This window comes from Toxotes jaculatrix, chromosome 7, assembly GCF_017976425.1.
Source record: "Toxotes jaculatrix isolate fToxJac2 chromosome 7, fToxJac2.pri, whole genome shotgun sequence".
Taxonomy (NCBI): domain Eukaryota; kingdom Metazoa; phylum Chordata; class Actinopteri; family Toxotidae; genus Toxotes; species Toxotes jaculatrix.
Genome location: NC_054400.1, coordinates 22,846,588 through 22,860,031, shown reverse-complemented (window position 1 = coordinate 22,860,031; position 13,444 = coordinate 22,846,588). Strand labels below are relative to the sequence as shown.

The 13,444-nt window shown below is 41.2% G+C and overlaps 1 protein-coding gene and 1 long non-coding RNA gene across 6 annotated transcripts; one reads left to right on the top strand and one right to left on the bottom strand.

Moving 5' to 3' along the window:
- Nucleotides 1–109: 109 nt before the first annotated feature.
- ankle2 (ankyrin repeat and LEM domain containing 2) lies at nucleotides 110–13,041 on the bottom strand. Of its 5 annotated transcripts, none has more exons than XM_041041736.1 (13): nucleotides 12,837–13,041; nucleotides 10,125–10,637; nucleotides 8,737–8,931; nucleotides 8,189–8,373; nucleotides 7,199–7,387; nucleotides 6,971–7,093; nucleotides 5,940–6,003; nucleotides 5,078–5,253; nucleotides 4,847–4,941; nucleotides 3,953–4,143; nucleotides 2,802–3,672; nucleotides 2,380–2,511; nucleotides 110–1,818 (listed from the first exon to the last, which is right to left on the bottom strand). In XM_041041736.1, exons 2-13 carry the CDS (start codon nucleotides 10,624–10,626, stop codon nucleotides 1,608–1,610), a joined length of 2,934 nt encoding a protein of 977 aa, XP_040897670.1. In that variant the 5' UTR covers nucleotides 10,627–10,637; nucleotides 12,837–13,041; the 3' UTR covers nucleotides 110–1,607. The 5 variants fall into 5 exon arrangements, with proteins under 5 accessions (XP_040897670.1, XP_040897674.1, XP_040897672.1 ...); XM_041041740.1 differs by having other exon boundaries at nucleotides 12,960–13,003; XM_041041738.1 differs by having other exon boundaries at nucleotides 12,935–12,988.
- LOC121184215 lies at nucleotides 3,603–5,081 on the top strand. The gene is made up of 3 exons (XR_005894280.1): nucleotides 3,603–3,708; nucleotides 3,915–4,037; nucleotides 4,875–5,081. It is a non-coding gene; the product is annotated as an uncharacterized LOC121184215 (long non-coding RNA).
- Nucleotides 13,042–13,444: the final 403 nt, after the last annotated feature.

The window sequence follows — 13,444 nt, the reverse complement described above, 5'->3', positions numbered from 1 at the left end:
ATTAGATCTGTTGTCACCTGAGAGCATGAGGATGACCGTACAATCTTCTCAGTGAAGGAGTTTGTGCTCTCAGATAAAGGTTTAGTTCACAAAAAAATTTACATTCAGAACACTTGTTTCTCTTGTTGAGTGGCAATCTGAATATTTAAAATGACTTTTTTTTTTTTCATCCTAGATGTAGCTGATGAGCTCTCACACAGCTGTGAATTTATCCCCAAGTTACAACTCATTTGGATACAGCAGGTTTGTACACACTCACACTCCACCATTAGACTTAATGTGGAGAACAGCAGGAACCTGCCATATGTACATGAGTTTACTGTTAGCCAATTTGAAATTCATGACAAATAACATTGGGCATTAAAGCTCTGCTAAGCACTTATTTTCAAATTAACACTCAATGAAATTCCTATTTGCGATGGGAAAAGGGTTGCGAGTACTGCCGACCGCACTAGGAATCAAAATCCAGCTCTATGAAACTCTCAGCTACTCAGGTGTGTTCTCTTTAAGCTTAAGGCAGTTCTTAGTTAACAAGATGGCCACAATAGGCTGTAGTAAGCTATGAAATACATCAGGGTTTTGTTGCTGTTGAGTCAGTTTTGGAGTCTTTCTGCCCCACAGTGGTTAAAAATTGCTTAATACAGCTTTAAGGTGGTCTCAGACCGAGCAATTTTAAGGTTTTGCCCAGACAAGACAAATCTGAAAATATACTTTAGTGATGGATGTGTTTTGTCACTCATACACTGTGGGAGATGCTTGTGATTGAAAGATAATTTGGAGAAAAAAATGAAAATAAAAAATTGCACAGTCTAAGGCCGCCGTTAGTGGCTGAAAGGAAAAGTCAAGACATGTCCAGGAACCACCGAGAAAAGATAGAAAATGTATGCATTTATTGAAGAACAAAACAAAAACATGGAAGATCTCAGTTTTATCAGTTTTTCCCATGTTTGCCATAATCATCTGTGACTGACGCAAACTGACAGAACTGGTCCATCACTTCAGAAAATTAAGGCAATTCCTGAACTGAGGAAAAAACATAGGAAATGGCAGTCGGTTTTAACACCATTAATAAAAACATTTAAATTTTGTGCTACTGACCAACATACAAAAAATAATTTTTAAAATATTGACATTTTACTTTTTTTTTTTTTTTTTTTTTAAGAACATCCTCAGTGAAAGAATCCTGTTGAGGACTCCACACTTTAGGTTTTAGTGACCAACTAACTTTGGGGAGTGCGGCTTGAATTCACGATATTCAAAAAAGTTGACTACAGGTGCTTCACACTTGCCACAAATAACATTACCGTCAATTCAACATGGTCCACACCCATACAGTACATAAATTACCAAGGTTTCTTTTTTTTTTTTTTTCTTTTTAAAGTCTTGAGTGTACATCACAACCCAACGTGATGAGAATTCCTGTATTACATAGGAGTAGTACCATACATCATTAATACAAATCTTCCAGACACTTGTGCATATTTCTGTTAGGTATGTGGTTTCTGAGCTCTGGTGTAGCCACCTTGGTGCAGCTGGGTTTGTAATGGGGAAGGAAGGGTGGGGTTCGGGTTTGGAGAGGGTATGGCCGCAGTGGTAGGAGCAGGCAGTTAGACCGATGGCTCGTTCAAGTGCTTGAGGCGGATGCGCTGGATGTAGCTAGCATTGGCAGGGCTGTAACGGCTGGGGCTGAAGTCAGGTGAGGCAGCGTACCGGGCAGGACTGAAGCGAGCAGTGGGAGACATCAGGCCGCTGACCGGGGAGCCGGGAGTCTGATGCTGCATCCTTTGTCGTGGTTTTACCACTGCGGGGCTGGGCCAGCTAGACACACGTCAACACAAGTCAGTGGTTACAGTTATAATACTGTTGCTTTGATGCTAAAACTGTAGTAAATTATTACAGATTTACCACCTTATAGCACCTCAGAATGAATTTCACAAAATGTTGACAGTAATTGTGAAGCTTTATAGATGCAAAAGCAAAAAAAAAAAAAAAACATCTGCACTGCATCATTTCTGTCAATTGGATGAGTATTACAGTCAGTAATAAGTGACACTTTTACAGGCGATTCAAATACTGGGGCAGTCACTCTGCTCTTCTTATGTTGCCCATTTTCTTTAGTCTGGCTTATAATGGACAGCTCTGGAGTTTTAATTCTGTTTCCAATCCATTCTTCTTTTGTTAATGCATTCACTTTTCAGAGAATATTCAAAAGATATTTAACGAACCAGCATCTCACACTGCACACGTGTAATGGCATGTACATATATATCAGTGATATTACAGTTAACCATCTGAGGCCCAGTATTTCTCTGACCAAACTAAAATGTTTCCCCACACAATAAATATTTTTTATAGTATTTTTGCTTTTAATCTACTAACCTCTTCATGTCTGAAGTAGAGTATGACGTCATTGTGCTCTTCCACTTATGAATGCTGGGATACTTCTGGGGATCGATGTCTATGCCGTCTATTGCTGACAAGACCTCTCTGTCCAACTTGGTTGGTGAATCCCTGTGAAAACATGGAAAATCATTCACGCATGCAGGAATATACACACTGTCACTGTAACTTGTCAGTTGGGGATCATGAAACTTTTCTGAGACATTTCTCTAATAATCAGTGGTAGTTAAGAGTTAGCCAGTCTTTCAGGGTACATGTCTACACTAGAATAATGTCCCAATTATAATTATAATTATTATAATTAGTCAATTACTTATAATTACAGTATCAGTCTGAAGATACTAACACATCATGTAGGCAGACCTCCTTATGCCCTCTGCAGAGAAACCAGTGTGACTCACCCATCGATGAAAAGTCCTCTTCTAATGTGCGGTGGAGTCCTGGGTAGGAACTCATGAGAGTTCTCTAAGGACTTATAAGAAGACCCAGAGGATCCTGAGCTGCTCAGGTCCCTTCCCCCATGATCCCATGACTTCGACCTAGCACAGAAGTTGCGCCCCCCTGTTACTGACCCCCTAGTCCTGCCCAGCACCTCCAGGCTCTCCTCTGCTTCAAAGTACTCCTCTGAGCTGCCGCTGCTGCGCCTCTCCTCTGTCCCCCCTCCCTCTGTTCTCCAGCTTGGACCTTCCAAGGCCTCGCTGTCCTGACTGCTGTGACTGAGAGACAGGCGGTTCAGCCCAGAACTCAGGTCCGTGGCTGAGGAGGAACTGTAGGAGTCCCGGATATCCCTGTGCCGGCTCCCGCCACTGCTCCTCCTCTCCCTGCAGCTGCTGAGGCTGTCCAGCGGTTCTTGCAGTGACATGCGCTCAAACTCCACCATGAGGTTGGAAATGGGCGACAGCAGGCAGGACGAGGACGGGGAGTTGCGAGGGGACACCTTGTCTCCATTGTGAGTCCTTTCTCTGGAGGAGGAGCACACCCCATTTTTGCAGACGACGCCGGGCGACAGGAGGCCGTCGTCGCAGCAGCACAGCAGGTCCTGCTCGGCCGCTGTCTCGATCAGGTCGGCCCCGCGGTGGTGCAGAGCAATAGGCAGGATGTGGAATTCACGGCCGCCCACCGCTCCCTTCAGGCCGTCCTTGGATGCAGCAGAGGAGGTGATGCTGGTGAGTGCTGCGTTCTGCCGGTTCTTCATCTCCTCGAGGCTGATGTCATCACCCTCGTCCAGGAAGGCACCAACAGAGATGGAGTTGCAGAATTTTTTGGGCTTGCCTGCAAACAGGGATGATGAATCAACAACACAGACTGGTAACTAGTCATTATTACACAGTAGTTTTATCATATGAACATACATGGCAGAAAATTATGCAGCTTTGCAAAATGCTTTGTCTGTTTCATATCTAACAAGAGGCTATGGCTGAGAACATACACTACTAATTAACACATTCAGTCATGGAGGATGATCTTAAAGGTGCAGAAACCATTTCTTATTTCAATAACTCATACTTTTTCAGGACTTGCAGCTTCCCTGCTACAGAATAGTTGAGCGTACCTGGAGAGGGGCTTTTGAACCTGTTGCTGGTCTCGTTCTCCCCGGCCTCCTCATGAACCCGCGGGTTGAAATCCTTCTTGCTCAGGTACTCTTCCAGCTTTCGGAGCCCCTCGGTCGATGACAGATCCACAAAACTGTCCAGGAAGTCCCAATACTCAGCCCATGGGTGACCCATCTCATGAGCCAGGTCTCTGTAGATAGAGGACCACTATCTTTACACATACAAAATACCTGCGTATTCATTAATCAAAAGTACTGGTGTTTTCGTACTTGCTGAAACATGAACCTATCTTTCACTGGCTAAAAGTACACAGAGATTGAATCACTATGCAATTTTATCGACTGATTTATGTCTGTGAATAACTCGCTGTCACACTTGCAGTTGACCGTTTATCAGATTTTTAATTTCATCTTAAATATTTGATATGATATTGAAATATTTGTACACATACTATGTAAAACTGTTAATACTACAGACACACATCTGAACAACAAACTGAGGTGCCTCTGGGTCATTTCCAGTACAAATTAGATTCTTTTAAGGACTTCTTAACCTTTTTAATGGAAACTCTTTCATTTATTCTCTGAGATTAATTTTGCTGGAACAATGAATGAACTAGATGTGAACCCAGGGTGTGTTACACATGGTCCGACTTGTTCATAATCCCCAAAGGCACATTTATCCTGCTAGTGCAAGAAGTATTTCCTCCAGTGTTTTCTCTTCATGTATCATATTCAACAGCAATGAGCCCAGTAGCATCACCCTTCAGCAGCATCAAAATATCTTTTCAAAATTTTATGTTATTTCCATTACCTCTCACTGCTGGAGAGGAAGACAACAGGCAGAAACTTACACATCTCATAAAAGCAGCGACGACACTATGTCAGACTTACCTGCCCACTCTCTCTGCTCCCCGGTCAGGATCAGATTTGAGGATGTCGGCTCGGTCTCTAGGTGGTGTCTTCCAGGACCGACGAAAATCATCTGCCTACAGGAAAAGGTTAGATTTTCTAGCCAAGACCTCTTTCAAATGATAACAATGAAACCGGTTTGGATCTCCAAACTTTATGATGTGATTTTCTGAAATACACAGAAAGAGACAGGTGTTTAGGTAAAGAACTTGCTTTAGAAGGACTCAGCGGGCCAGCAAAGGCTGTGACGGCCATCAGTGGATCCATGGGGCTTCTTGTGTGCCGCTGGATCAGCGAGAGACTCTCTGAGGCCTCAGGTGACCACGGAGCACCAATGATGGGCTGAGAGGTGTTGTCGGTTGCCCTCAACAAAGGGATATAGCAGCGGTCTGCGAGACAACAGACAATAAAAATTGTAGATAACATTGTTCTGTGAATAGGACTTTTATTTACAGCGCTTTACAGAACAATGACTGCACCAGTCAGAATCAGATGTCAAGCTGGCAGTCTACGTCAAAACAAAATCTAATTTGGTGTTGTCAAATGTCTGTTGCATATGGTGCTGTCAGTCTGCGCATAGGACAGTGAGCTGAGATATACAGTGTGCAGAGCGTCTTGCCAAATGCCATGCTCACACACCAAATTCAGTACAGCACCAGTCTCACACTGTCAGCTTTATCGAACTACTTTCTTATTTTCACACCCCAGACTGACTCTCGGGGGACTGAACAAAATCACACAACTGGAGCTGTGAAGTGATTTACAACACAAACTTGTCAGTAATTCATTCAATAGTCTGCAGAAGCAGCCACACTAACCCCATGACACCAGCCTAAAGCACCTCAACCTGCAAATGATGTTTTCAGCTTAAATCCAAACCAACATGGCTAGCACCATAATAAAAAGACATACGCCCAAAGCCAAATTCAAACTGTATGATGTAACATGCTGTTTTCATTTACCCATGATGCTCTGAGTGCATGTACACTTAATGGTACTTGACTGTGTCCTTCACGGAACAGGAGAGCATAGGAACAAAAACATTCAATGTTTTAAGCAACGTGTGAGTCCTTACCCTCCAAATATTCACTTATCTTCTGCTTCACCTCTTGGGTTTTATTTTTTCTGCTACAAATGAGCTGCGGAAAGACAAATAAACAGTTAATGCTACGCATACAGACATACAGCTGTTGCTGAATCAGCAGAGGAAAGTATTTGCTCATCTAAGTTTAGCTTACAATGTGCACTGAGCGACTGTTGCCAAAAGATTTGAAAAGCAAGCTAAAAGGTCACAGCTTCAAACCCTGAGTGAGCATAACTGTATCTCCCTCAGCAACTACTGCGCCAGGATGTCAGTGTTCAGCAGTACTGTATAAGGCTGAGTAGCTGCCAGACAGCTCTTGTATGCATGTGGACACATTCATGACTACTTTCTGTGTATTAACCCCCAGCAACTACTACCCATGCTATGCAGATGTTTTCTTACTCACTGTGTGGCACATTACATAAAGTCTATGTAAAGTTAAATCAGGGTTAAAAATAAACCGAGGAATTAGTGGGAAGTAAGCTTACGCCATGTTCACGCCATTCCTATGAGTTTCTGACAGTTAATATCCAAAACCTTCTCAGATGTTTGCGTGTCTCTTGAACCCTGAACCTCCAAATACTGCAGTGCTAACACTGAGATGAACAAAATATAGGCTCATCTCATTTAACTAGATGACTTATACAGCTTAAATGGAGGGAAAACCTTTCTCCAACCTCCAAGCTACGATTAAAGACCTTATACATCATTTGACACTGGAGAAAATGTACTATTCTACAAGAGGCTGTGCTCAGAAATGTTATGCTACCAGCATGGATATAGAAAAAATGATACTGACTGCAGTACTGTAGTACTTAGCCCCATATTACTTATTTGTAATTTATACATATATATTTAAAAAAAATATTTTTCTTACTCCTCATTTATTATGATTTATTTTTTTATAGTTTCTTTTACAACTGTATCTGTGGTTCATTCCATTTTGTATGACTTTTTAATCCCCCCTCGAAGGACTTAAAAAAAAAAAAATAAATAATAAAATAAAAAATTAACGTCCTTACATCACAAGGCTTCAGGTCATCCTTGTTCTTGCAGTTCTTATCGATGCCCGGGTGCGAGCACAATACATTGACCACATCTGGGCACCCAAACTTACAGGCAAAGTGGAGTGGTGTTTCAAACCCCTAGAACATGCAGACAAACAGAGCAAAACACAATGTAAACACAGCCCATTTACTACTTTTGGAAAGAATCTAATCTGGTTTACCTGGTAAGATAAAAGAACTTACAGCCTTATCTGGAGTATTGAGGTAAAGATCTACAATGTAGCAGATTCGCTTCTGCAGCATGACTTCCTGGTCGTCTGGGTACATGAGGCGCATAAACTCTGGGTTTTCCAAGGTGTCCAGCAGCAGCTGAGCAATTCCTGCCTGGTTCTCCTTGGCTGCCACATGCATGACATTGTACCGACAACCCTCCTAACCAGATAAAAAAAAAAAAAAAAAGAGGAACAACTGTATGGATCAGAACATAATCCTCTTTAATCTCCTGTCAACAGGAAAGGATGCTTAATTTTGTCCAAAAGCTGCACCTGACCTTAACTTCACCTGCTGAAGTTAGGGATTTATCAGCCACCATTATTTTATTAAGAAACAGTGGCTGGTATTAATAATATAGAATCAAATCTTAAATGTTGTTAAAGATGAAAATATAAATTGACAGGATAAGAAAACTAACACCAAGAAAAAACACATTCTGTTAAAAGTCTTGAATCATCAGCCAGTATATCAGTCCAAACTTCTACATTATCTGCATCATTATTATTGACTCTGCTAAACATTCATTTTTATTTTTCATATTTAGCTCCAAAAATCTGCAGTTTGAATTCTGAATTCCTGAGGAGTTTCAGCAACAGACTCTTCTATTATTTCAAAAATTAATATTTTTTATTATTTTAATTTTAAACGTTAACTCATTACATAAGCACATACACGAGATCAAGTTCCTGTCTTCATCTTGTAATGTAATGTACTGTACACTTCACAAAAGTATTAGCTGACAGGTTGGCACTAATATGGAAAAGACATATATGTTTCAACAAATGAAAACATTTAAGTCAGGATATGCATCTCTAGCAAAAAGTTTCCACTGAGTCCAAGAATCCTCAAAAGTACCGCTACACAGAGCTCAAACAAGGCTGCATCTTAACTTGACTACAGGTTTTATTTATTCTTCAGGAAAACAGGCAGGACACAGACAAATTAACTTAATGTCCTCACCTGCACAATAGTGGGATTATCCCCTGAGCCAATGAGATACCGCGGGTTGCTCCAGACCAGCTCGCTAAAGGCCACCTCGTCACCCTTCTCCACAGCTTTCCGCAGTTTGGCGGTCAGGTCCTGGGTGCGCGGGCTCTTGAAACTGTTGGCCCGCTCCCGGTTGATGGTATCGACCTCCATGTTGTCTAGCGTGGAGAGGGAGAAGAGACAGAACGATGGGCACCGCTGCTGAACACTCCAAATATTGTTCAAGGCTGGTGTGCTCCATGGTCAAACTGTGGCAGAGGTTACAGATTTGTCTGCATCTGTTTGTGTCACTATGGACCTGACTTTGACAAAAGAAGAATAATCTAACTCTACACAAACATTTTGAAAAGTACGATTAGCTCAAAGATGGCCCTTAAACCAGAGGCAGCAAAAATATTCAAAGAAAGAGGAAAAAAGATCAGTGTATCATACCTTGATGAAACCTAGGCTGTACTTCTAATAAATATTTCAGAGGATATCGATCATGGGCCTATCTACAGGGAAATTTCTTATCTACTTACCTTTACTAATGACCAGGCCTGGTTTGACAGGAGATACACAGGGTGTAGATTTATTGGGAGAGGGGAAATAGTCGCAGATCCCCTTGGCGAACTTCTCAGCATCCTCACGGTTGGGAAAAGCTTTGAAGCGGGCTCCCTTCATCATCTTTACAGCTTGGAGAGCATCTTTCTTATCTGTGTATACATGTGCTCTCTCTAAAAAAAAAAACAAAAACAAATAAAACAAACTCTAGTCATTTTCTACATGTTGACAACCTGTTTTTTTTTTTTTTGTTTCATTCATTACAGATTGTTAATGTGGCTTTCTGAGGTGGATGAAGGATTTTTTCCCCCTTTGTTCAATCAGCGTGTGAAGTCCTATTTTGATGAGGATCTACAAAGTGCAGTTGCAATAAAAGCTTGCCCTGACATAGTAACATTAACAAAATTGATTTTTGTAGTAGCTCAAGATTAATTTAGATCAATACTCTATTTCAGAGAGGTCAGGCAGTCTGACTGCTCTGCTGCTTACCGCCACAGAAACAGCAACAAATGCTTTCATCCACTTAACAGACAAATGTGGATGTCAAACGACAATAGCAGCACATACTCCCTAAACAAATGCAGAAACTGGAAAACACAGTAGATATCATGAATAAACAAACAAGCAACCAAACCCTAATCCTATTTATAATTCTGTTTAAATTTCTTATCATTCATATTTGAGATGAAACTATATTTATATTATCAGCATGCTTGTTTCCATATGTGCTAAAAATCTATTGTTGTAATAGGTCTGTTGTTTTTGTTTACACTATAGGAAAACATTGCAGCATTTAGCACTACCAGTAAATGTGTGAAAGTATAAAAAAACTAATGGTGAAAACAAACTTGAAATTGCTGTTTGAAGAAACGTTTATAATTTGTTACTGACTGGAGGAAAATGTTGACAATTTTAGCTGATTCAAATTCATTTGAACAAACTGTGTCATTTCAAAAAGTGACAGTACAAACAACTCACATCGGGCTTCGGAAAGCTATAATGGGTATTTTTTAAACAAAGATGATTAATCGAGGAAAAGAGTGTGCATATGAATTGGAAATGAGAATAACAGCTGCAGCCATTATTTTTGTCTAGATTTTCTATAATAAAAGCTGTGGTAGGAAATGTTACTCAACCTTCCATCCCTTTATCAAGGTCTGGACTGTGGGAAATGATGTTGGACCCACAAGTGCATGAGAGATGAAGTCATGTTTGGAACGTAATTTTTTCAGAAACTTCCTGTTTTTCCCAATAATTTGAGACAACCTGGCAAGTAATCCTGAGCACTGCTGTAACTTCTATTAACTTTCAATATGGAACGATTATATCTGACACCACACAATGTAACAAACTGAGTCTCTCTTACCATTTCTAGCCAATACGTCCTCCCACAGTGGACATACTCCATAATAAAAGGTTGGGGACACTTGTGCAGACTTTGAAGGGGTTTCTGTTTTGGACTGAGAGTTACTGCCTTCAGCAAAGTTATCTGAGGCCGTCTTTACTGAGATCTCCTCTTCCTCTGGAGGGTTGAGACCCACACCATAGCCAAAGTCCATCTCTTCACTGGCAGCCGCAGGGGGGCTGCTGCCTGTTGCAGAAGTGGTGGGTGCAACTGCTGAAGTGGCACACGGCACAGGATCGGCATGATCGCCAGCAGAGGCTGCATTGCCCGAAACGCCCGCTGAGGAGCTATTGTCCGATTCAGTGGCACTGTTCCCTGACCCGGCCAGAACTCGGGCTAACTTCCTCTCAAAGGTGGCTCGGGTGGTAGCTGTGATTGGGCCGCACTTGAGGTCCACTCGGGAAAACTCCTCACGCAGTTCATCGGGAGTTAGCCCCCTCAGCCTGCTCAGAACCGCCTCCATGCTTCAGCTCCCTGCAACACAGCACATAAAACACTTCAGCTATCATGACCAGCTACTGTTAATAAACTAAACAATCACCCTGTAGAGAAATATGATACTTAGCATTAGGCTCTTTTACTTCTTCTGATGTTTTTTTTTTAAACAAATTACAAGAATCATTTTCAAAGTTGTCTCAATTAACACTACATCACAGTTACAGATTTCAGATTGATTCAGATTTCTCCCAAATGTCTGTAAATGCCAATTACAAATAACAGTTTCAGGTACAGTACAGTATCATTTAGACAAGATGACGTGACTTTACACAGTTAAACTGATATTGTATTTATATATGAAAATCCTCTTTTCCCTTCCACACACCTCTACTACCTTCACTACCAAACAACAACCATACCGTCAAAAATACTGTCTGGCTTTAAACTGTATGAACACAAACTTTTATTTAGTGTACAATTTACTTTGGTCATTACTCATAAAACGAATATTTGCATATCAATGTAAGAAGTTAGTACAGCTTAAATTTTAAATGCCGAGTGAGTATGCACTCACCTTCCTCTAAATTCCTCAAAATAAGCAATACAACAGCTTGCAACTGCCCTGTATGCACATTAATATCCTACCCCAACAATCAATCTCAAAAAAATAATACAAACTAATAATACCAACCAGTACCCTTCAGTTCCAAGTATTTCCATGTAGGCTACACAACTCTATTACAAAGCTCGTGTGTTTACAGCTACACGGTCTTCTACAAATGTAAGTCAATATAACGTAAAAAGGCAGGTGCTACTGAAGCTCATATACCCCTATTATTAACCCAGGTTATTATTATACCTTATCGGAACCAAGCACACTAATGTGGGACTAGCATCTGCTAGCTAGCCTGCTAACCAACAAGTCAGCTTTAGCAGGCGGGGAATGTGCCTGACAAAGCTAGCATGAGTTGAAACTGCTCAGATGAAAATCCAGACTGACAGAGTAAAGTAGGCAGTTTAGACTGTAATACTGACGATTACAAGAATATATAAAACTGGATAAATAATAACAATATTAGTCGGTTCATTCGCACGCTGTCACGCCCAAGTATGTCATTCGAGGTGGGTTTTCGGGGTGTAACGTAACAAATTTGATACGTCTTCGTGGTGATGATGCCGATAAAAATCAAAGTGTACGTGATTACATCTAGCAACAAATGTGTCCCTATACTTACCGAGGAACATTTTTATTTAATATACGCAGAGCTATGGGAAACCGCTGTTAGTTTTGCACAGATAAACTGTTGGATAGACAATGCTGGAGACGGTCTGGAATAGTCTCATTGTTTACAACATGTCCTGCGCATGCTCAGTTGCAAGGGAGGGCACACGCTGCATTCTAGACCTGTGGGGAAACTCAAATCTGGAGGACATGAAGGTGACAGGCGCCGAACATCAAGCGAACTGTCACATTTCTCTACTAAGCAACGATAAATTACATTATTTGCACAATATCTTAAGCCGGAACTATACGGAAGAACGGCACCACTGAACTCTCTCTACATTACACAATTTTTTTTCGTTATTTAAATAATTCTGACAAAATATCATTCAAGATGACTTTCTGGTCGCTGATCCACGATAAAAAAAAACAACACATAAAGCTGCTTAAAATAGTATTTACATTATATCTCTATAATTTACGTAGTTTGTCCAAGAAAGGAATGTAGCATCATGCTCTCCCATGGCAGACGTGACGAATCTAAGGAAACGGTAACCTAGCACCCTCGTGCCTAGGTCTCTTCCTGGTTAACAACACGTTAAACTATTTAAAATAAACAAACATTACAAATTGGTGGAAATGTAATGACATGTTGGTATAAACACCATACTCAAGAATATTCGTGGTGGCATAGTCCCCATGTATGCAAGCCAACTTGGTCAAGCATGTACCAGGCAGACCAAAAGCGAGACATGACGATTGTCAAGATATTTATACGCGAACTGTGGCAAATAGCAGCTTCCTTTACAGATCACTGTCCATTAAAGGTGGACACAAAGAAAGTTAGAATGGCGATTGTTACACGATCCATTCTGAGAAGCTGAGTTTGACAAACATACTAACAGTCATTATGCCGCTTAGCAAGCCAGGAAGCTAATCGTTCAAGCCACCGGTTAGCAATAACATGCGCTAATGCTATGTGTACGGAAAGAACACATCTCTTGTATTCTTACCATACACATAACCAGGGGCGGGATGGCCATCGGGAGGTTCGAGAGGTTTCCCGAACGGCCGGTCTGTTCCCGGCCGGTGGTCGGAACCTTTTTTTTACCCTATAAAATGCAGTATCAGTGTACCGCAGCAGCGTGTCCTCGCAGCCGCAGGTGGCACAGAGTGGAACGTAACCAAGGCAAGAGTTGTAGGTTTCAGCAGTGAGGATCACTTCCGCGTTCGCGTTTCTCGGCTGCCGCTGCGGGCTGGCTCCAGAAGTAAGCAATTATCCATTTATCCCGATGTTAAAATAGCCAACATTACAGCCTAAAAAAACATATAATTTACACGCTGTTACATTTTTGTGTTTTTGGGATCTGTTGATAAGGGACGGGCTGTTTATTTTAGTAAGACCTCAGAATGTCATGAAACACCTCATAGTATACTTAGGGGTCAAAATATGCCAAAAAAGTCATGTTTTAGTAAGACCTCAAAATGTCACAAAAAACGTCATAGTGTAGTAAGGCGTCAAAATATGCCAAAAGAAGTATTTTAGCAAGACCTCAAAATGTCATAAAAAAACGTGATACGGCCGCAAGGCGTCAAAATATGCAAAAAAAAGTCGTATTTT

What these genes read in the sequence shown, in the direction of transcription:
- ankle2 (XM_041041736.1), bottom strand. Translation starts at nt 10,626, where the DNA reads ATGGAGGCGGTTCTGAGCAGGCTGAGGGGGCTAACTCCCGATGAACTG. An exon ending in GGACGTATTGGCTAGAAATG is followed by an intron (nt 8,932 to 10,124) that starts GTAAGAGAGACT and finishes TTTTTTTTTTAG; the next exon opens with AGAGAGCACATGTATACACA. An exon ending in GCCCGCTGAGTCCTTCTAAA is followed by an intron (nt 4,942 to 5,077) that starts GCAAGTTCTTTA and finishes CTTTTCCTGTAG; the next exon opens with GCAGATGATTTTCGTCGGTC.